Genomic DNA, 23,189 nt, shown 5'->3' on the forward strand with positions numbered 1-23,189 from the left:
GGCCTCCTTTTGGAGAATTTTTTTAGGGCGATGTAAAAATTACTTTTTTTTTTTTTTAAAGCCCTTTGGATTTTTGAGATAGGGTTTTAACTATCCCAGGCGGACCTGAACTGGCTATTTAACTGAGGATTACCTTGAACATCTGATCAAGTGGTGGAATTATAGGAATTATAGGTGGAATTATATGCTACCATGCTTGGTTTATGTGGGGTTGGAGCTCTAACAAAGAGTAAGAAAGGGATGGTTAAATGGAAATACTTCTAAAAAACTTTTTTCTTTAAATTTATAATAGTAAATTAAGAAAAATTAAGGGCTGCTCCTCCAGAGGATCGGGGTTCAATTCCCAGAACCTACATGGCAGCTCACAGCTGTCTGTAATCCAGTTCCAGGGGATCCGGCATCTCCAGACAGACATGCATGCAGGCAAAATACCAATGTACATAAAATGAAAACAAATTAAAAAAAAAATTCAGAATGATAAAAATTCCAATGGAATAATAATATAAAAGATTAAGAGTGAACATAATTTGCAGAATTTCTGAAACAGACAACTTACTCTTTAATATCACGAAGTTGATCAACATCTTGTGATCTTGTAAAATCAGGATCATGGGCTAGCAAGTGAATCATGTATGGAACCACATACTCAGGCAGCAGTGATAATAATTTCTCTAAAATGAAAAAAGTATGTTTAACAAGAATAGCTTTTATAAATTCTTTCATTATTTGAGTTGTAACCATTTGCTTCTATTTTCTCTCAGGTATTTACAAACGGAAGGGAATGTGTGTGATCTGACGACACTGCAGTATTTTTACTTTGATCCTAAAAAAAATCAAAGCCAAAGGATAAACAAATTACACAGCAGATGATGGAACAGTCAGGGGAAAACAGCATATACTTTACCCTCCGAGCAATGTGTGCAAATTAAACCACATTGCTGATTGCATAAGAAAATAGTTACCCAGAAATTTTTTTTTTCCTTTCAAACAGGACTTCTCTATGTAACAGCTATGGCTGTCCTGGAACTGGCTTTATAGAGCAGGCTGGCCTCAAAGACACAGAGATCCACCTACCTCTGCCTCCCCAGTGTTAGGATTAAAGGTGTGTGCCACCACAGCCCAGCTACCCAAAACAATGGAAAGGTAAGTATCACTCCAATACAAGTTTTCAGTTTCTATACATACTACAACTATAATGACAACATTCTGTAAGTTACAGATTTTAGTATAAACTACCGTGGAAATGCAAGTGTCCCTTTCATGTACACTGTCAATTACTGTAGTAGTCTGAATGGAATTGGTCACCATAAACTTATAGAGAGTGACCCTACTAGCAGGTGTGTCCTTGTTGGGAATAAGGGTAGTCAGGGACAGCAAGAGCAAAACACATACAGACATTACAATTGCAGGGTTAAAATACACTTCTTGAGTTGGGTAGATCCCAGAGGCCAAGAAAATGAAACTTGCCCAAGTAAGGCAGGCTTTTATTTGAAGGTTGCCGGCCACAGCCACAGGGTAGGAGTTTGGAAAACGAAGGCCCCACAGCTCCCTGGTGTAAGTGCTAGCAGTCTCGGCACTCAGGAAGACTAGACTGAAGGGTCAACAGTTCAAGGGATACATGGGCTAGATAAGGTAAAGCTCTGAATTTTAAGCCCCCCAATTAACTGTTTTTCTTTCTAAGAGTTGCTGTGGTCATAGTGTCTCTTAACAGCAATAGGAACCCTAACTACGACAATTATCAAGTACATACCGGTAGCCATAGGGTTCTGTTTAATGTACTCCCTGCGTATGCTGATGTTCTTTAGTAAACACTGGCGTGCATGTGCTCTTCTTTCCTTCACAGGATCTTTGGCACATAATGCAAAGATCGCCATATACTCCAAAGGGAGCAGCAACTTCACAAGTGCTTTATGAAGCTTCTGGGCAAATATCTGCCTTACTTGATAGCACTCATCCTGTATCAGCACAAAAACAAAGACACATAAGATGGGTAAACATTTGCTTACACATACGCATGTACTTTAAAAACATCTGCGATTATTAAAAAATTAAAATGGCTGGGTGGCAGTGCACGCCTTTAATCCCAGCACTCAGGAGGCAGAGGCAGGTGGATCTCTATGAATATGAGGCCAGCCTGGTCTACAGAGTGAGTTCCAGGGCAGACAGGGATACACAGAGTACCACTGCCTCAAAAAACAAAACAAAAACTTAAAATGATGATTATATTGGAGCAATGGAAATAATCTGTTTTGTCTATATATCCATATATTAAATGGGTCTGTACTCAAAGCAAAGTAAATGTATTCAACTTTGAAGACAAAGATTTGAAACAAGTTTTCCACTTACATTAATAACAAGTGCACAGAGCTGAAACTGTTCTGGGGTAATAATTTCATGGTAACAAGGTTCCTGAGCAAGCTTCATTATGGCACTACCAGCAGCTAATCGCAAGCGAGACATATCAGATTTACTATAAACAAACAAAAAGAAATAAACATTTCCTATAAACATTAATACACATAAAATTCTCCAGTTGCTCTTTGAGTGTGAGATTGATAGTAGGTAACTTAACGTGCAAATAAAGGAAGTGACTTTGTGTCTATGGACTCAACCTAGAGAAAAGGCTCAAGTCAACTGTGGTTTTTACATGCTCTACCTTCAATCTTTCACCCAACCAAGCAATTCTACCAATCAAACTACTCACAATGCTAAGCAAAGCCAGTTTCATCACAATCTGTATCCCTGATGTCAAGAACACGATGCATTGTGGAAACGTGATTTAAACAAATCAAAGAAATAGAAGCCAATCATTTTAAATCCATTTACTATGTCACATACATTTATACACATAATTAAGACTCTGCATTATTTTCAACATATTTTATCAATAGCAGTCAATTATAAAGAATGAGATTTCAAAGGAAAAGATAGATATTGAGATAAGAATATGGCTATATGTATATTTTACATGATTATCATGTTTCAAGAATGCTTTAATTAAGTTAATGTGTCAGTATTAAGAACATATTTAAAAGGTAAGATGTAAAATGTTTCACAGTTCTACAAGGATGGTACCACCTCAGAGGAGAAAAAGGACAGAATCCATTTTCTTAATTCCCACTAAGCAAAAAATTCTTACTCAACCATAAAAATATTGGGTTTTGCTTTATTTTTGCATATCTCTTCAATTTATAAAAGCATTAATCATAATGAACTGTCTATATATTACACCTCTACAAGCAGATTATATATTTTGAGAAAATAATGTTATCTTTAAAAAACCCACAGTATCTAACCAGTACCTAGTATCTATCAGTGCTTAATCAAGTATTTGAGAGAAATAAGGAACTGACAAGTTCTTCAAGGAACAAAAGGAAATAGTAATTTCATTATACTGAAAAGTGAAAATAAATTTACCCGTTTTTTTCTTTTTGCATCTATAGACTTTTCTCGAATCACCAGAAGGCTTCTATTCTCACTTTTGAGTCACCATTAAAAGTCAATTTATTATCCTTAAATCATTCCACTTATTCAACCCCATTACAGGGTGATCTGTCTTTGCTACACTTTTCATAGTGTTATAAAGAGTAGAAATTCAACAAATAACTGTTTGATTAGTCATCAAATGTGAATGTTTACCAACACTGAACTGATTACACTAAAAGTTTATTAGCAGATGTTCACAGTTTTTGGAAATGACAAAAAAATACTAACGTCCTTAAATGTATTCAAGAGAGAGAATTCCTAAGCTTTCAGTGCGACAACACTCGGAATCAGTCCGGGAAAGAACTCTATGTATGTATCTCTTACCCAACCTCAGGGACAAGGAAACTAGGAAGAAGAAAACTTACCTGATTCTCTTCTGCTCTGTCAGGTCACCCTCACTAACCAACATCGCTGATAATAACCGAAGAGTTGAGTTGGCAGACTTAGACTGGTTATTTTTCATACCCAACAGCCACCTTACCAGAAGCTTAATTGCCTGTACCTATAAAATATTAACATGCTAAAGAAAGAAAGCAACTTAAAAATTCTAATTAAAGGGAAGATTGTTTTTAACCAATTTGATAAATGACACTACTTCTCCTTATCAGCAATATTTTATTACTAAAGGCAATGGGATAAAAAGAATAACACTCAGAACTACTATTACTCTCTGTTCACTCTGTGGATGAACTTCTTCCTCAGCTGTCCATGTTCTTATTTGCAACGGAGAAGGCAACTGGCACATGACTGCATGCGGTGACTAGAGGGTCGGCAGGCGGGTGGAAGAGGGAGGGAAGAACTAACTGGGAGAGCAATGCACTTGTGGAGAAGTAGTGATTTCTGGTGCACACCTTTAATTCCAGCACTCAGGAGTCAGAGGCCAGCCTGGTCTACAGTGTGACCAGTTCAAGTCAGGTTTCCAGGACAGCCAGGGCTGCACAGAGAAACCTTGTCTCAAAAAACAAAACAAAAGAAATTTTGTTTCTCCCTAGAAAGCCCTGGCTGCCCTAGAACTCACAGAGATCCACCTGCCTGTGCCTCCTGAGGGCTGGGATTAAAGGCCTGTGCCCCCAGTCAAAGTAGTAACTTTAAATATGATCATAATTGGAGAATTATGGTTAACAATGATTAACTGGACACTACAAAGTAGCTAGCAGAGAGGGCATTCTCAATACAAAGAAATGATATGTGCCAAGTACCCTGATCTAATCACTATGCATTATAATGTGACTCCATAAAAAAGTCAAGTATCAATTAAAAATCTTCAAAAACAAAAAAACTGATAAAAACAATTATTTAATTATTTAGAGGCTTTTGTAATATTGAGTATCAGAAAAACTATTGAATAAATTAAGTCTGTTTCATCTTAAAACATCTTGACTAAACCGGAGTTTACATAATTATTTGTGATCTTAATTACTGAAAGACTGATATCAACAAACACAAAGCTAGTTAAGGATGCAAGTATTATTTCATGTATTTTATTGGCCATCTGACAAAAATACACAATTACAAAATAATATAGGCTCACATATAACGAAAAGTATAGGGCTATACTCAGTGTTAGAACACTGACTCAGCATAGGACAGGGGTGTACTCAGTGTTAGAACACGGACCCAGCATAGGACAGGGGTGTACTCAGTGTTAGAACACGGACCCAGCATAGGACAGGGGTGTACTCAGTGTTAGAACACTAACCCAGCATGTGGGGTTAAATTCCCAGCACAAAATTACATCCTAAAAAAAAAAAAAAAAAAAAATCCACAAACAACAATGGCAACTACAATTCTTAGAGAGGCATTATTTCACAATAAATTTTCAAATAAAGCACCTTGAGGCTGGAGAGAGGGCTGAGCAGTTGTAAGTACTATTTGTTCTTCCAGAGGACCTAAGTTCATTCCCAGCACCAATAAGGTGACTTACAACCATCTGTAACTGTAGCTTCAGGGGGACACATGCATTTGTGTGCATGTTCACACACACATACCCCCCCACCCTACACTTATTAACTAAGTAATAAATGAATAAAGCAGCTCACTAGAGAAAGCCCAGGATACCCACAAGCATTCCTTTTTTCAACATAAAGATCATGATGATCTATCCAAACTTACCTTTGCTAGTACTTCAGGAGAAACTTCCTCATCTGGAGACCACAATTTTCCATTCTTCTCACCTGTTGACTACAGATAATTGACGAAATTTACTTTTTTCATCTTGAGTAATATCCATGTGAAAATATATAGGTAAAAGAACTTAGAAATGGAGAAAAAATGGTAAGAGTCACTTTCCAACTTCAAAACATACCACAAACTTAGAGCACTCAAGATCATGGCACACAAATAGATACAGAGCAATGGAACAGAAGAGGAAAAAACCTATTAAAATACCCTTTCATTATAAGGGTCAATTCATTTTTGACAAGGCCACACAAATACCAAGTTGTGGGGAAACAACAATTTTCTCAACAAATGGTGCTAAGAAAACTGGGTACCAACAAATGAGGAATGAGGCTAACCTGTCATATCATCGACAAACATCACCTACAGGAAAAGGAAACTAGGCTAAAACTACGAACTCAGTAGACAACACAGGAAGAAATCTTTGTTACCTTCTACTTAGCAAACATTAGAGAAGGATTTAATACCCAGAATGTATGAACAAAACTAGCCAGTACAGTGGTGAATGCCTGTAATCCCAGAACTTGGGAGGGAGGCAGAGCTAAAGGACGGCCTTTGTTACAGAGAGAGTTTGAGCCCAAATTGGACCACATGAGACTCTATCTCTAAACCACTAAAACTTAACAGCTTCACAATAACAAAACAACTAAAAATACTACAGGACCTGGGCAGACAGCTCTCCAAAAGACACACAAATGCCAAGTAAACACACAGAAACAATGCAGTATCACAAAAAAAGCAAACCACACCCATAATAAAATATTTCATATTTATTCTCTCAAAAAGCAAAACAGCAATAATGAAAAACAATGTAGAGAAACTGGACATTCAGACTAGGTTGGTGAAAAAGAGTAAAAATGGGCAGACACTATGGTAACCAGTCTGGTATTATCTAAAAATGTTCAATAGAGAATAACTATGTGACTCAGAAATTTTACTTTTAGTTACTTATTAAAAAGATCAGAAAATGGCCGGGCGGTGGTGGCGCACGCCTTTAATCCCAGCACTCGGGAGGCAGAGCCAGGTGGATCTCTGTGAGTTCGAGGCCAGCCTGGTCTCCAAAGCGAGATCCAGGAAAGGCGCAAAGCTACACAGAGAAACCCTGTCTCGAAAAACCAAAAAAAAAAAAAAATAAAAAATCAGAAAATGTTCTGATTACACATATTAGCATTAATTACAATTGCCAAAAGGTGGAAATAATTCAAAACTGTTCATTAAGAGATAAAGAAAATGTGGAATATATAAGAGTATGTTTCAACAGGAAAGAAAATACATGAAATTTTGATCAATACCACAACAAAATGAATCTTGGAAAAATGCAAAGTAAAACAAGCTATATTATAAAAGGACAAGTATGGAAAGTAAGATATCTAGAATAAATCCATAGAGTCAGCAAGTAAAGGTTCTGAGGAGCTATGCTGGGGGGAATCTGAGTATACTGCTTAACAGGCAGAAGAGTGTTTCTATTTGGGAGGATAATAATATATCATGAGTGCCAGTGAGATAGCTCAGGGAGAAAAGACACCTGCTGCCGATGCTGACAATCTGAGTTCAATCTCCAAGACCCACATGGTGGAGGGAGAGAGCTGATTTCCATCAGATGCCCTCTGGCCTTCACAAGCACACAAACGCACTGTGATGCACCCCTCAACTAAATAAAAACATGTAATAAAAGCTTTTTAAATGATCGGGCACGGTGGTACTTGCCTTTAATTTAGCACTCAAGGGCAAGAGGAAGGCAGATCTCTGTGAGATTGATGCCAGACTGATCTACAAGGTAAGCTCCAGACCACCCAAGCTTATATAGTAAAGCCATGCCTCATTAAATAAATAAATAAATAAATAAATAAATAAATAAATAAATAAATAAATAAATAAGTCAGGTTGAATATGAGGTTTAATCCCAGCACTTGGAAGGCAAAGACAGATAGATTATCACTATGAATTAAGGCCAGCCTGGTCTACATACACAGTTTCAGGCCAGCCAGGGCTACAGAGTGAGACCATTGTCTTGAAAAACCAAAGAATAGAAAACTAGCCCGGGAGATGGACAGAGGACAGAGGAAGTGACTCAGCAATAGGGTGGAAACACAAGCTAAGTCAGACACATGCTACTATTTATTGTTACTACATATTATCCACTTCTCTCAAGTCAGGTAGGGTAGCCAAGATCCTACCATTCTGAACAAGAACACCAACCATTCTTAACATGATGGATCACTGCGAATGATCTGGTGTTAACTTAATCCCTATCCTATCTAACTTCATGAAAATGTAGTCTAAGAGTGTTCAATGTTACACCAAAAAGAAAGGTATTTATAAGTGTGCCTTGTGCTTGAACCTACCCTAATTCTATGCTGATCCCTTTAAAAAACACACTGTAGGGGCTGGAGAGATGGCTCAACGGTTAACAATTGCTGCTCTTGCAGACATGTAGATGCCATTCCCAGCACTCACACAGTGGCTGTCTCTACCTCCAGTTCTAGAGGATCCCCAGACTTTTCCCGGCCTCCACAGGCATTGCATGTGGTGCACAGACATACATGCAGGCAAAACACCCAAACACATAAAATAAAATAACTGGCCAGGTGGTGATGGTGCAACGCCTTTAATCTCAACATTCAGGAAGTAGAAGCAGTCAAAATCACTGCGAGTTAAAGGCCAGCCTGGTCTGTAGAGTTAGTTCCAGGATATCCAGAGCTACACAGAGAAATCCGGTCTTGAAAACCAAAAAATGAATCTTTAAAAAAAGAAACTAAAAGTGACAAACAGTTACATTAATAGGGTACAGTGTGAAAGTTTATACATAGTGACTAAGGGTTAGATCCTAGTAGGCACATCACTCACCTCATATCTAACATATAAAGCACGTGCCTAGGCTTAACTAACACACACACACATACACACACACACACACACACACACACACACACACAGAAATGTTTCTGTGATAAAGATATAGACAGCCTTAAACTCATGACCTGTAATTTAATAATTGAGAAACTTACCCTGTCATTCATCAGAAGATCTTTAACAATGAAGTTTGCCACTACAGATTTCATTGGGGAAGCAAACTGATCCGGTGCTAACATGGAAATGTGGCCAAGTGAAACTAATGGAGTTATAAGTTGTTCTGGTACATCAGCATTCAGACTCCTACTGAGTGGCTATAAAAATTAAAAAAAAAAAAGTCACCAAATGGTTTTTATAAGCATTTAGATGTTCTACAGTACATAAATTTACCATGTCCAAGTCAATCTGTTTTACTTATATGATCATACTTAATTAAATTTAACCAATTTGGTTATTTCAGCTACTGAAATATAATTGTGGTGGTTCAAATGAGAATGGCCACCAAAGGCTCACGTTTGAATGTTTGGTCCCTAGTTAATGAACTGTTTTGGGAAGGGTTAAGAGATGTGGCCTTGTTGGAAGAGGTCAGTCACTGGTGGTGGACTTTGACGTTTCAAAAGCCCACATTTCTATCTCTCTGCCTGCAACCTGCAGATAAGATGTGACCTCTCAGCTACTTCTCTAAAGCCACGCTTGTCTGCCAGCTGCCACGCTCCCCACCATAATGGTGATGGACTCGCCCTCTGAAAATGTAAGCAACTCCCCATTAAATGATTTCTTTTGTAAGTTGCTTTGGTCATAGTGTCTCATCACAGTAATAAAAATGTAACTAAGACAATAATAAAATTGAAAAAATACAGAAAAAAGATAAAGGGGAAAAATAAAGCCCAAATAAAAGAAGCAGAAATCAGGACATCTGTCTTTTACCAATTCTGCATTATTTTCCATTTCTCTGCATCTAATTTGTTATGTTTGTGGATTTTTTTTTCCTATGCTGAGAAGACATTTTAAACAACTTTGAATAATAAAAAGTAAAACTCATGGAGTCATATCATCTCCAATTTTCAACAATAGGAATGCCTTTCAAGAAGCAGTCCGTCCACAGATCATACACAGACCGACAAGAGATTAGTATTCAGGTATGATTGTAGGTACTTACCAAGCAGTTCAACCGTCTATCAACACTCTGTGAATATAAGCTAGATCGGACATGACTACAGGTAAGGAGAATACTCTCAAATATAAAACATCCTCCAATATGAAATATGTGAACCTAGACTAACAGCTGAAAATACAGTGCTGAGTAGACAAGTGCTCTGAGGAGTTACATTTTAATGTAAGAATACATGTAAACAGACTTAAAAACCTAGACTCTAGTTTTATCAAATTAGAGACTGACACAAACCAATGGAATCATATTCTATGTACTATGTATACCTCAAAAATCTGCGCAAGCTGGACTTCCTTATTTGAGAAGATGGCATGGATACAGTGCACAGCCTGTTTTGCTTGGTGTGGAGTGCCCCGTTTTGCTTTCTGATGTAAAATGGGAATTAAGGTTCTGCAAAAAATAATACAGTTGTATTTTTCTGAAGCTTGCACATCCCCAGGTTTCTTCTTATTCATCATTTCCCCTACTTAATTAGATCTGTGCTGGTAGATAAGGCTTTCTTAGAAATTATTTGATTGATAAGACATACAATCACTCAAAGGCTATTTTAAGCAAACAATTTTCACTTAAAAGCTAATTTATGAATACAGAAAAATAACACACTAGCTACCCTTAATTAATAACCTACAACCTGCCCCAGGGCACATTCACATTTACCTTCTAAGTAGACATTGCTAATTTTCCAGTTCCCTTTTATAATTCCCTTCACTTATTTCAAAGCAGTCATGGAAAAAAAGTAGTAAAAGGCCAAGTTTTATTAAAACAGCTGAAATGATACCCGAGAGAGTGAGCACACAAGATGCAGTTACATACAGTTTGGTAAAATGAAATTAAAGGGTTCTAATAATCATCCAGTACATGTATGTGTAGCTATCATTCAAGGTGTTTTTAACATGGATTAATTCAGCTAATAAACATTAGCATCCCACAAGAATATAGCCCTACCAAGGATAAGAACGCTAAACATAAAGATGTATTGAAACTGCCAAAGGAAACACAGAGAAGAAAGGGTGAATCTGGATTCAAACATGAAACTGGATTTTTTTTTTTTTTTTTTTGTTTTGTTTTTCGAGACAGGGTTTCTCTGTGTAGCTTTGCGCCTTTCCTGGGACTCACTTGGTAGTCCAGGCTGGCCTCGAACTCACAGAGATCCGCCTGGCTCTGCCTCCCGAGTGCTGGGATTAAAGGCGTGCGCCACCACCGCCCGGCTTGAAACTGGATTTTGAAGGTAAAAATTTATTTAAAAGGCACATATATGAAGCAGGCACCTATTCTTCAAACACTAGTAACAACTTTCTTCCTTTTATCTTCCTAGCCTCACACATACACTTCACCTCCAAATTCTGGGGACAACTCACAGGCTTATGCATACTACGCAAACACTACCATGGAGGCACACACCCAGCCTTAGTTTCAGCTTTCATGACAAATATATAAATACTTTTATAATCAGAGTAAATCTGTATCGCAACAAAACTCAACAGCAAATATTTGTTATACCTTCAATACAATTAGACAAAAAAGTTGATGTCATCAAATGCAAAGGCCTACTTATAATAGTTAAGAGTCTAATAGCAATATTCAAGACCACAGCCATACCTCTCAACCAAAAACCAAAGCCTGGACCCTGCTAGTCAGTATAAATCTGACATGTTCATGAGCATCTCAAGCCTGTCTCCATGGAGATCTGAACTACAGGATAGGAGCTCCATGTCTAAATAGCCTTGCTAGCCCGAGCATCATCTTTTGCTCACAAGGCCACTACTAATAATACTGGTGAACAACTAAAGAAAATACACTTGAATGTATTTTATTCTCAAGATCATTGTCACCATTATCAAATATCAAGCAACTATTTATGATGAACACTATTTAGCTGCCCTATTTTTCTTTGTTGGGACAGGAAGGTCGTACAGCTACTGAATTTATAGCCAATTTGAAAGAAAATACAAATATATAGACTAGAAAGATACATTAATTATAAATATAATGCAATATTTAATTCTGTGATAACTTTTGATTACTAAAATTCTCAAGTCGTGTCCTTCTCAACAAACAGCTGTAGTTTGTTGCTCTATATGTATCCTAATGGAAATAGGATGGGGGCAGAGAGGAGACGGAGAGACCAAGGGAGACAGATAGTTAGCATGAAAGTGAAGTTTTCTTTCTGCTCCTATCTTCGTCCATGAAAGACAAATTAAGATTCTGTTGATTCCATACACATGAGGTTTTATGTTTATCAAGTTAAAAAACATACTCACGATCGTATCTGGGGAAGGTCTGTTTCTATTTTGTGGCCCGTGTTTCTAAAAATCTGTATTGCAGCTTCTGCTACCTTGTCATCCTCCATCCGTAGGCACTGTAACAAGGACTCATATGTCTCTGCAGAGTGGAACGAGGTAGGATGTGTGAAAGACAGAACCTGGAGAAATAGATACACCTTTAAGAGGACAGACAACAGTTCTAATCTATTAAAAAAGGAGAATTTGCTAAACAAAATGTAAAGTTCTGGTGTACATATGCTAGCTACAACACATGGAATATGGATTACTTATTTTACAGTTACTTTTACTCATGAGACATTGAAGGAAATAATGCATGGTAGCTTAAAGTCACTTCCCCAAGATAGCTAATATGCCACCTTTGACCAATCACTTCATCTCTTGGTTCATATTACAACTTAGAATAAAGAATGTTTTCTTTAAAAAAAAAAAAAAAAAGTGAGTTTGAGAGATGGCTCAGCAGTTAAGAGTACTGACTGCCCTTTCAGAGGACCCAGGTTCAATTCCCAGAACCCACATGGCAGCTCTCAACTGTCTGTAATTCCTCTTCCAGGGGACCCAACACCCATGGCAAAACACCGATGCACTAATATATAAAAACAAAATTATTGGCCCGGGCAGTGGTGGCGCTCGCTTTTAATCCCAGCACTTGGCAGGCAGATGGCTGTGAGTTTAAGACCAGCCTGGTCTACAGAGTAAGTTCAGGAAAGGTGCAAAGCTACACAGAGAAACTCTGTCTCAAAAAACCAAACCAAACCAAACAAAACAAAAAAAAGAAACAAGTGCGAGTCACATTCAGGAACACAGTTGAGTTTGAGACAGGACTTCTTATTGCCTTGGAGCTGCTAACTAAGCTAGATTTGGTTGCCAGTGAGCCTCTCTGATCCTCCCAGTGCTGGGGTTACAAGCATGCTACCAAGTGAGGCATTTTTACTTGGGTAGCAGGGATCAAACTCAGGTGCTGATGTTTGCAAAGCAAGTTCTTAACAGACTGGAAAGGTTCCTTTCTTTCTTTTTAAAAAACTTGTTTTTATTTACGTGCACTGGTGTTTTGCCTGTATGCATGTCTGTCAGGTCCCCTGGAACTGGAATTATAGACAGTTGCGACCTGCCATGTAGGTGCTGGGAATTGAACCTGGGTCTTCTGCAAGAGCAGCCTGTGCTCTTAACCACTGAGCCATTTCTATAGCTCAAAGGCTCATTTCTTACAGAGAGTGATCTTCCAATAGTAATAAATACTCTCAGTTTAATAAGTATATTTAGGTATGGGAATTTTTATTTGATATCAAAGCTCCAGGTTTATTTATTGATGTTAACGACAACAACAAAAAAATACAGCTTTGGCTGTCAAAATGATAATCTGTATAGGAATATATCAAGGGAAATACTCACAGAAAGTTCATATATCATAACTATCAACAATGAAGACATTATTGTGAATTTTTAATTACAAACATGGAATTATTAGCTTGTTTGGATATGAGCCCTACCCTGTCTCTACCGTTAAGAAACTTATACCAGCTTATACAATCAATGGCTACAACCTTTATAATGTGAGAATGATTAGGCTAGCCTCTATTGGATAAAATAGCCAAGTAAAGAGGTAGAAAATTGAGCAGTCCATTTTTGTGTTCTTGAAAATTAAACATTACATACATCATAAAGTACAGAAATGGGCTCAGTGAGGTTTTTTTATTTATAGAAAACTGGAGAATTCCATTTTTAAAATGGACAAAAAGCAGATTAAAACTCTGTGCCTCTGGGCTGGGCATAGATGAGCAGGGCCCTGGGTTTGAGCGTGTGCGCCTCCAATGCTCTCTCTAGGACTCGTTTGCCTCTTCTTCAGTTTGTCTTGCTGGGATTTCAATGTATTTTTGCCTCATCCTCTTCGCACAAGATTCAGTGAGAGCTCCATCCAGTGTTGTGGTTGGACAAAGACAACACTGCCCTGCTCACATGTGACCCTGTAACTTGGAACCAATCATTTCTTTCACTAGTACTGAAAACAATTCTTACTTGCAGTCATAGTAAAAAATCTTGAGTCATACCTGGCTCTTATTTATAGGTAATTTGAATTATTTTGCATTCATTAAGACTATGAATAACATGCTGGGCAGCGGTGGTTGTGTACAACTTTAATTCCAGGACTCCGGAGGCAGATGCAGGTGGATCTCTATGAGTTCAAAGCCAGCCTGATCTACAGAGTTCCAGGACAACCAGGGCTACACAGAGAAACCCTGTCTTGGACCTCCCTCCCCGCAAAAAAGATCATGAATAGCTTTAAAATGTCCCGGACATACAGATGATGTCATATAACAACAACTGCCAACTGTCAGTCAACTGTCTCAGATACAGTTTCTTTGAAAGAAAAGACTGGATTACTCAGCATACATGGTGACAAGTACAGCAGGAATGCAAAGGCGATCAGAAATATATTTCCTTCAAAAAGATTTATTTATTATATGAATTGGGCTTTTGCCTGCATATATGTCTGCAAGAGGGTGCCAGATCCTCTGGCAACTGGAGTTATAGACAGTTGTGAACGGCCATGCAGGTGGTGGGAATTGAACCTGGGTCCTTTGGAGGACTGGCCAAATGCTTTCCCATCTTAACCACTGAGCCATTCTCCAGCCCCCAGAAATAGATCTTTTTTAAAAGATGCTACTGTACAGTGTAAAATAATTATATGGTGATGCAAAAATTATTTTTATAAGGTCTGACTTCTAGCCAAGCATGGTAGCAGACATCTGTAATCATAGTACCCGGCAGGCTGAAAAGCAGAAGGATAGAGGAGAGTTCCATGCCAGTCTGGGTTACAGAACAAGACTCTGTTTTGTTTTGTTTTTTTTTAAATCTAAAAAAAGATGTAATTTCTACCAGAAAATTTTAATCTTTTGAATAATCTAAAGTAAAATAAGCCTGCTCTTGCACACCCTAAAGGAAATGCCATTTTGAATTTTTAGAAATAAATGGAGACAATATTGTTTTAAAAATACCTTAAGAAGTTCAAGTCCTGAGCGAATGGCTGAATCTGGACTTACACCCTCCTCTTCATCATCTGCTGTCCCTTCTATTGATTTATTCATCAATTTTACTAGTGCACTATTAAAAGAAGGAAATGTAAGTTAGTAAAACTGCTTACACTAGTAACTGGATCTCAACTGAAATATGATAACCATAGAGAAGCTAAAAAGACAATGGTCAAAGAAGTTTCTATAGCATGAGGATAAGTGTTGACCACTCACTTGATAGGTGAGCTTACTTTTATGATACCCTCCCCAAAACTTAATGTAACAACAACAATCTGACTAAAAAAATAAGCCAGTCAAATGATATACTGAACTATTAATACTAGCTATTTCAATATTCATTTCTACATATAAAGAGACTGTAAATAACTTAAAAACAGTAAAAACAGTTAAAAAAAAAAAAGGTTGACATTTGGGCCAAAGGCCACTCCAGACAAAATTCAGACAGCAGGCAAGATGGCTTAGTGAGTGATCAAGGGGCTTCCTGTCAAGCTTGATGCCGAGTTTGATTCCTGGAACCCACACGATGGAAGGCAAGGATTCCTGAAAGTTGTTCACTGACCTCCAAAAATGTGCTACATGTGTGTGTAATTTATAGATGAATAAACGTAATTTAAAGATTCAGCAGTGAACATATACAGGGAAGGTGATATTAACTGCACAATCAAATTAATCTATGGAATCAGTAATTCCATTTTAAGAAATTATTAACAAAGATGCAATTAATCAGAAACATGCTGTACTCATAAAGATACAATTAGATATCATGTAACTGTAAGAAACTAGTTATCTTTTCAATATATTTACTACCACAAAACAGAGTATTACCTGATCACTAAAATCACACTATCTAATAGAACTGACCTATTTGTTTTTGAAACAAGACCCCACATGTATCCTAGGCTGACTTCTCTTGGTCCTTCTTGACTCAAGTCTCCTGAGTAGTAGGACTGCACAAGACTAGGATTACAGGTGTCTAGTAACTGACTAAACTGGTAGCATTTAAAATAAAAACAAATATGAGACCAGGAATGCAGTTCTTAGGTAGAAAGACTGCCCACCTTGTCAAGCTCTGAGTTTGATCCTCTATGCCACACAAAACTGGTATGGTGGTGCTCGCCTGTAATTCCTGCGTGAGGGAAGCTCAAGCCTGCCACAGCCCAAGGCCAGCATGGGCTACACAACGAACACCAAGTCAGCTCAGATTACCCAGCAAGATGCCGTCTCAAAAACAGGTAGAGACGGGCGAGGGACAGAGTGAATAAAGTTATTTTCCTTTGATGCCATAACTGCTTCAATCAAATTATTATGAGTTGTTTTTAGCAGATAGGGTCTTTGCATATTGCCCAGACCTGCCTTTAACTCAGTCTTAGTGATCCTCCCATCTCACTCTGAGTAGCTGGGATTAATGTACACCACTCACAGAAATCAAAGAATTGTGTTGTTGCTGAGACAGGGGTCTCATATAGCCCAGGGTGGCCTTAAATTCAATGTGTAGCAGAAGATAGTCTCAGCTCTACATGGTAAGAGCTGGAATTACAGGCTTATGTTGCCATTTCTGGTTCTAGTAATAAAGGATTTTTTTAATTCAAAGTATGAACCTGAATTGCGTGGTAGACAACTGCAAATATTAGCACTGGGAATAGAAATGAAGTTCAGAGAGCTAGCATGGACTACAAAAGAGTACAATTATGAGGGTGTGGAGAGATGGCTCAGTGAGAGAGATCACACACTTCTACTCCTGTGGAAGACCAAGGTTCGGTATCCAGAACTTTTGTGAGGTGTCTCCAGAGCAGCTGTAATTTTAGTTCAAGGGATCTGACACCCTTTTCTGGCCACTAAGGGCACTACTCACCTGCACAAACCCAACACAGGTACACAATTAAAATAAAATATAAAATCCTTAAATATTCAAGTCTTCAATTAAAAACATCCAAACTTTCTTCTCCAAACATACTCACTGGCCACACACTCCTTTCCTCCTTTCCTTGAAGGTGCCTGTACTGGTCTCACATTCCAGCTTACCTCCTACAGCAGTTAAGAACTGTGGGAAGTATTTATCCCTTTGATTTTCTCAAACATCAGTGCAGCTGAGGGGCCCGCACTTCTGCAGTCTCCTCTGCTCAGCTCCTACCATTCTGTGTAGCACAGGATGCAGCTGCTGCTGGGGAGCAAGTCCTGAGTCTTTGTGAATCCACAGAGCCCTAGATTCACCTTTGGTATCCCACAGAAACTGCACTGGCCATGGTATTTTCCCTTTCTTAAGCTATGGAAGAATTTTCAGGACTGATTTGACTCCTGTGAGCCCTCTGCCCTTCAGTCTCCTCTCTCTCTAAAGATTGAGGGGGTCTTTGGTGTGTGTGTGTGTGTGTGTGTATGTGGTCCCTACAGAGGCCAGAAGATGGACTTTGATGTGCTTCAAGTACTGATAGGCAGTGATCAGCTGCCTGTTATGGGTGCAAGGAACTGAACATGGGTTTCTTGCAAGAACAGTATATGCTCAAAGCCTGTAGTGGTAGTTCTCATCTTTAATTCCCAGTACCCAGGAGATAGATGCAGGTAAATCTCTGTAAATTTGAGGCCAGCCAGGCCATGTAGAGACCCTCTCATAAAAAAAGAAAAAATAAAATATAAAAAAAAAACAGTATGTGTTTTTAACTGCAGAACAGAACCATCTTTCCAGCACTCTTGCACTTTACACATATTTATTTATTATATATCTGTGTGTATGCACACACACGACATGGCACATATGAGGAAGAGTCAGTTCTCTTCTACCATATGGATTCTGGAGATCCAATTTCAATTATTAGGGTTGGTGGCAAGCACTTTTATATGCTCAGTCAACACATTAACCTAACCTTTATGGCTTACATAAAAATCATTCCTAATTTTCTACTTTTAACTAATCCTCCTACAAAAATAGTTTTCAAAATTTGAGGACATCATTATTTCCTCACAATTCAGTTCTTTCTCCTCACCTCTCCCCACTTTAATTTACTTTCATTCTTGGGTTCCAATCATTATTACAATGACTATTATAGTTAACTTTTTTTTTTTTCCAGAGACAAGGTTTCTCTGTCTAGTTTTGCACCTCTCCTGGAACTCTCTTTGTAGACCAGGCTGGCCTCGAACTCAAAGAGATCCACCTGCCTCTGCCTCTGCCTCCCGAGTGTTGGGATTAAAGGCGTGCGCCACCACTGCCCGGCTTGTAGTTAACATTTTTAAGTAATTTCATTATGGATAATTTTCTGCTACTCTCAATCTTTTCTTTTTCTTCCTTTTTATTTGCATTCTCTGACAGGGTTTATGTAACCCTGGATAGCCTGGAACTCATCATGAAGACCAGGCTAGACCCCCAAATCACAGAGATCTACCTGCCTCTGCTCCCTAGTGCTGGGATTAAAGGAGTGTTAAACTATATCTGGAACCAAAACTTTTCTTTTACAACCCTACATTATAAACGATTCCCACTGGGTGGCCTGAGTCTATTATTGCAATACTCATGAGGCAGAGGCAGGAGGCTAACAAATTGAAGACCAGCCTGGACTATATAGCAAGTTCCAAGTTCTAGGCCAGCCATGGACATATAGTGAGATCCTGCCTCAAGAGCCCAAAACAGCTGGATGTTGATGTCATATGCCTAGATAATCCCAGCACTTGGGAGGCATAGGCAGGCAGATCTCTTAAATTTGAGGCCTGTCTTGTCTACAGATTGAGTTCCAGGACAGCTATATGCATTTCTTTCTCTCTTCTTCTTCCCTCCACCCCCACGACCTACTACTCAGTTAAGTGCTGGCCTATCTAAATATTTAATTCCTTTCCTCTTTTTTCTTTGCTATTTTTCCCCTAAAACAACTATCAATATTAGCCAGCATATAATACATGAGACATGTTAAGCGTGTTAAACTGATTTATGTATTATTAATATGAATGATATTTACATGCATAAAAACCTCTGCATAACTTAAGTAAGAAGTAATTAGCATTGCTATAATTTTATAGATCTAGAAACTGAAGCTCAGAGCACCTAAGCAACCCACAGACTCCAGGCCAGTGACCTGGATTATATTCCCGGTAGTCCTTCCTTGGCTAATCCCTATAATTTCTACTTCTTTTTACCTCTCATCAGATGTACAGCTTACTTTTGGAGTCTTCTACAACAACAAACCCACTCACACAATTTGGGTTATGTAACTTATTCTTCACTAGTTACACAATGTACTTTAAACATAGCTTTTACTTTTTTTTTTTAAAGCAAACCTACTAAGTCAAAACAATAAGCCTTTTATTTATAATATAGTATTCTGTGAACATTTGGCGAAATATAAGGAATATGGCCTTTTCTTTTTGGAGATAGGTTCTCTACATGTACTCCTGGTTGCCCAGATCTAATTATATAGATCTGTTTGGTCACAAACTAATAGAGGTCTATTTGCCTCTGCTTTTTAAGTGTTGAGATTAAAGGCCACCATTCCCAGCTATGAGGCACTTTTAAAATTCTCACAAAAAGTAATAACACTGGTATTCTTACAAAATTACTCTGCTAAAAATCGTAACTAAGATGTTCTTCTGAGATCAAACAACTCCTGATGCTACTGAAATGAGTTTTCAGAAGACTCTGAACACTGGGACTCAAACAATAGTCATCTGCTGACATAACAAACCCCTGCGAAATTTCCTGATGCCACTGCACATCCCTTTCATAGTCAACATGCACAGTCAAGAGATCCTATTCCTACTACATTGTATCTTTAATCTAACCCATGAAAACATGATGCTACAGAGCTGGGGTGAATTGATTAATAACGACATGGCACTCAGCACTGGAAAGGTCCTGAATTCATTCCCCAGCACACAGGCCTGTGCTGAGTGTGTGTGAGCACACACACTCAGAGCTGTACAGAAGGCAGGGTAGGTGGGAAGTAAATGGTACAGATCAAAGGATACTTACTGACAAATAATATATCTGCATTTTTTAAACTAATTATGGACAAATGTTTTTGTGATCCAAACTTTTGTTTCTTTTTTTAATTTATAAAGAAGAAATAGATCAGGAATTATTAATTTGATAATAGTAAAAATTATGTTCTGGGCTGAACTGCTCTATAACTCAGATTTTAGCCACCAGTCCCAGAGTGTGACTACACTGGAGATGTGGCACTAAAGACTAGTTATGTAAGTGAAGTCATATGATGAGGCTAACCTAGGCTGACTGCTATCTTTAAAAGATAAGGAGAGTAGGACACTGATTTCTCCTGGGCACACAGAGAAAAGACCATTTGAAAACAGCGAGAAGCTGGTAACTGTCTTGAAGAAAAGGAGGACAACTTTAGAAAATGGCACAGCCATATCTAAATAATGGGATGGAATACAAAAGTCATAGAGCCAGCAGAGCCGAGCCACATGATGGCCGCCTTACCACCTTTGGTTTTCATCTCCACCTGTTGCATACTTGGGAGACAATATTTGTACAATTTGGGGATATTGGAGAGACGGAAATTTTCATATGAATCATTTATGCCTTCTCCCACGAGTATTGCTTCTAAGCTTCCCCAAGAAATTCCTGAACATACTACCCCTCCTGCTTTCAGGGAGACACCCTTATCTACTTCAAGGTCTTCCTTACACCCTGGAGGTTGTGACACACACACAAAGAAGCCAGAGGTCTGTCTCTTTTAAAGGCTGTGAGACGTTCTTGAAACATCTGTCCTTGTACTTATGCAGGAACAAAATAGTCAAAACAAAGTAAACTCAAAAAGGTCAACAAGATTTAGTGAGCTAAAGGAGTTGGCCACAGTCCAGATTACAAGTTTCTTCCTAATATATACTGAGGCAATGACATGGCATACACAGCAACAAAGTTAGATTAGCTGCAGCCGGGTAGTGGTGGCGCACGCCTTTGATCCCAGCACTTGGGAGGTAGAGCCAGGTGGATCTCTGTGAGTTCAAAGCCAGCCTGGTCTACAGAGTTAAGATCCAGGACAGGCACCAAAACTACACAGAGAAACCTTGTCTCGAAAAAAACCAGTTAGATTAGCTGAAGTTACCTCAGCACTACAGAGACATATTGATGAGCAAAGAATGAAATGGAAAGATGATAGAAGAATGTGGTGTCAGGACCTCCCTTTCTTAGCTCATGTAAAGTCACTGTGATGTCTTATGGCCAAAGAACAACAGAATGCCAGGATTAGACATATAGAAAAATTCTATATAGATATAAACACTGTATTGTGCCAGAATTTGAATAATAACTGCAGCAGCTTTGGCCTGAGGATTTTTCTTGGGTACTCTGACAGCGTTTTTTTTTGTTGTTGCTGTTTGTTTGTTTTGTTTTTGTTTGTTTGTTATTTGTTTTTTTTCGAGACAGGGTTTCTCTGTGTAGCTTTGGAGCCTGTCCTGAATCTCACTTTGTAGACCAGGCTGGACTTGAACTCACAAAGATTCGCCTGGCTCTGCGAGTGCTGGGATTAAAGGTGTGTGCCACCACCGCCCGGCTGGGGTTTTAAAATATATTTGAGACAGGGTTTCTCTGTGTAACCTTGGTTGTCTTAGAACTCCCTCTGTAGAGCAGGCTGGCCTCAAACTCACAGAGATCCACCTGCCTCTGTCTCCTGAGTGCGGGGATTAAAGGTGTGTGCCACCACCACCACCGTGCTGGCCTGAAGATTTTTGTTTTGGTCCAATGTCCTTGTAGCCACAAAAGCTAGTGGCCTGAGAACAGGCTGTCATATACCTCTACATCCTTAAAAATTGGGTTATAGGATTAATGAGTAAAAATAACTGTTTATTATTGATGTCAAAACTTGGGAGATAATAATTGGAAATGATTACTCTGTACTGTCATAGTTTATTAATGAGGACTAAAAGATGAACACAAGGAAGTGAAATACAGGTCCAAAAACTAAAATGATTTTATCTGTTTTGGAACATCACAAATGTATACCTGCTTACTAATTTCTGTATAAATAAAGAAGTACTCTGGCTGCTAGTCAGTCAGGCTGCAATGTTCTCCTGACCACCATGGCCTGGCTCACCTCCTTTCCCCGCTGACTCCTTACATCCTTTGCTGGGACCCGTCCACTGCAGGGATGGCTCCCAGTAAGAAAAAAGTAAAAGTTGCTAACATCTTGATCTTGAGACTTTGTTTCCAGAACCATGTCAAAATAAATTCTATTTAACACCCTGCCAGCCAGTGCTATTGTTATGATAACCCTTGAGAACGAGCATAACATGCCTTTTAATACAACCCCAGCAGTGACTCACAGAGATGGAGTAACTAGTGCCTTCTTGAGTACCATGACTAAGTCTCCAGATATCTCTGGATATATATGGATTAAGAAACAATGAGTGCTACTAAGTATGTCAACATGGAAAACAATGATCACTACAAGACAGAATCATTCATAGAAATTCAGAACAGTAAATCATTAGAAATAAAATGTGAGATTTTTAAACAAACAAACACATCCTCATTTTCAAAATGCCATTCTGTTCTCATACATCAATTGCACAGTGATAAAACAAGACGTAACAGAATATAATGTGACCCCCAAAATTCTTAAGAAAGCTTGGCTGTTAGTAAATAATCATATAGAAATAAAATTTTCTTTGTTGTGTGTGTATATTCTAGGATTTTTAAAATTATCACATACAGAATAGATCTAAACGCAAGAACTCATAAAAAGTAAAAGGCAATAAATAAATAAAGCTAAGATGGCCATCCTTCTTTGTACTTGAATGGTGGGTACACTTCTATCATTAAAGGGACCGATCTCTGTGTGTCCAGCACTCAAGCTCACAACCACGTACTCTGGATGAGCATCTATTCATTTCGCAAACGTTTTCTGGCTTACCTTATGGCTTCTGAATCAATGTGCACAGGAGCAATTCTTTCCAACAGAAACTTGACCATTTCTAGAAAAGGGTTGGTTGGCTGCTTAGGATTTGCAAGTTTCCGAGCTATTTCTCTCTATAAAAGAAAAAAGGTTTTACTGTAAGTTAATCACTTTATAGTGACTATAGGTAGACAACTGAAAAATTCCAAAGCATGAAGAAATGAAAACAATTTCCGTTTTACGCCCTAAAATGTACATACTAAGCAATCACTATAAAATCTAGACAGTGAAAAACAAGAAAAGATGAATTAGTTTTGAAGGATTTTTGATTTTGGCTTATTCTTCCACTACA

General features: G+C 38.3%; 1 protein-coding gene across 2 annotated transcripts in view; it reads right to left on the reverse strand.

Annotated features, from left to right (window-relative positions):
• Positions 1-552: 552 nt before the first annotated feature.
• Pds5a (PDS5 cohesin associated factor A) overlaps positions 553-23,189 on the reverse strand; it is an 88,647-nt gene continuing 66,010 nt past the window's right edge. For both annotated transcript variants that reach the window (XM_059275917.1, XM_059275918.1), the window contains exons 17-26: positions 22,856-22,971; positions 14,967-15,072; positions 11,950-12,110; positions 9,955-10,078; positions 8,673-8,831; positions 5,599-5,667; positions 3,852-3,988; positions 2,347-2,470; positions 1,751-1,955; positions 553-671 (exon numbers count right to left, since the gene is read on the reverse strand). In XM_059275917.1, the coding sequence (XP_059131900.1) occupies positions 553-671; positions 1,751-1,955; positions 2,347-2,470; positions 3,852-3,988; positions 5,599-5,667; positions 8,673-8,831; positions 9,955-10,078; positions 11,950-12,110; positions 14,967-15,072; positions 22,856-22,971 (1,320 nt within the window). The remainder of the gene's footprint in view (positions 672-1,750; positions 1,956-2,346; positions 2,471-3,851; positions 3,989-5,598; positions 5,668-8,672; positions 8,832-9,954; positions 10,079-11,949; positions 12,111-14,966; positions 15,073-22,855; positions 22,972-23,189) is intronic.

This window comes from Peromyscus eremicus, chromosome 10 (genome assembly GCF_949786415.1).
Source record: "Peromyscus eremicus chromosome 10, PerEre_H2_v1, whole genome shotgun sequence".
NCBI lineage: Eukaryota > Metazoa > Chordata > Mammalia > Rodentia > Cricetidae > Peromyscus > Peromyscus eremicus.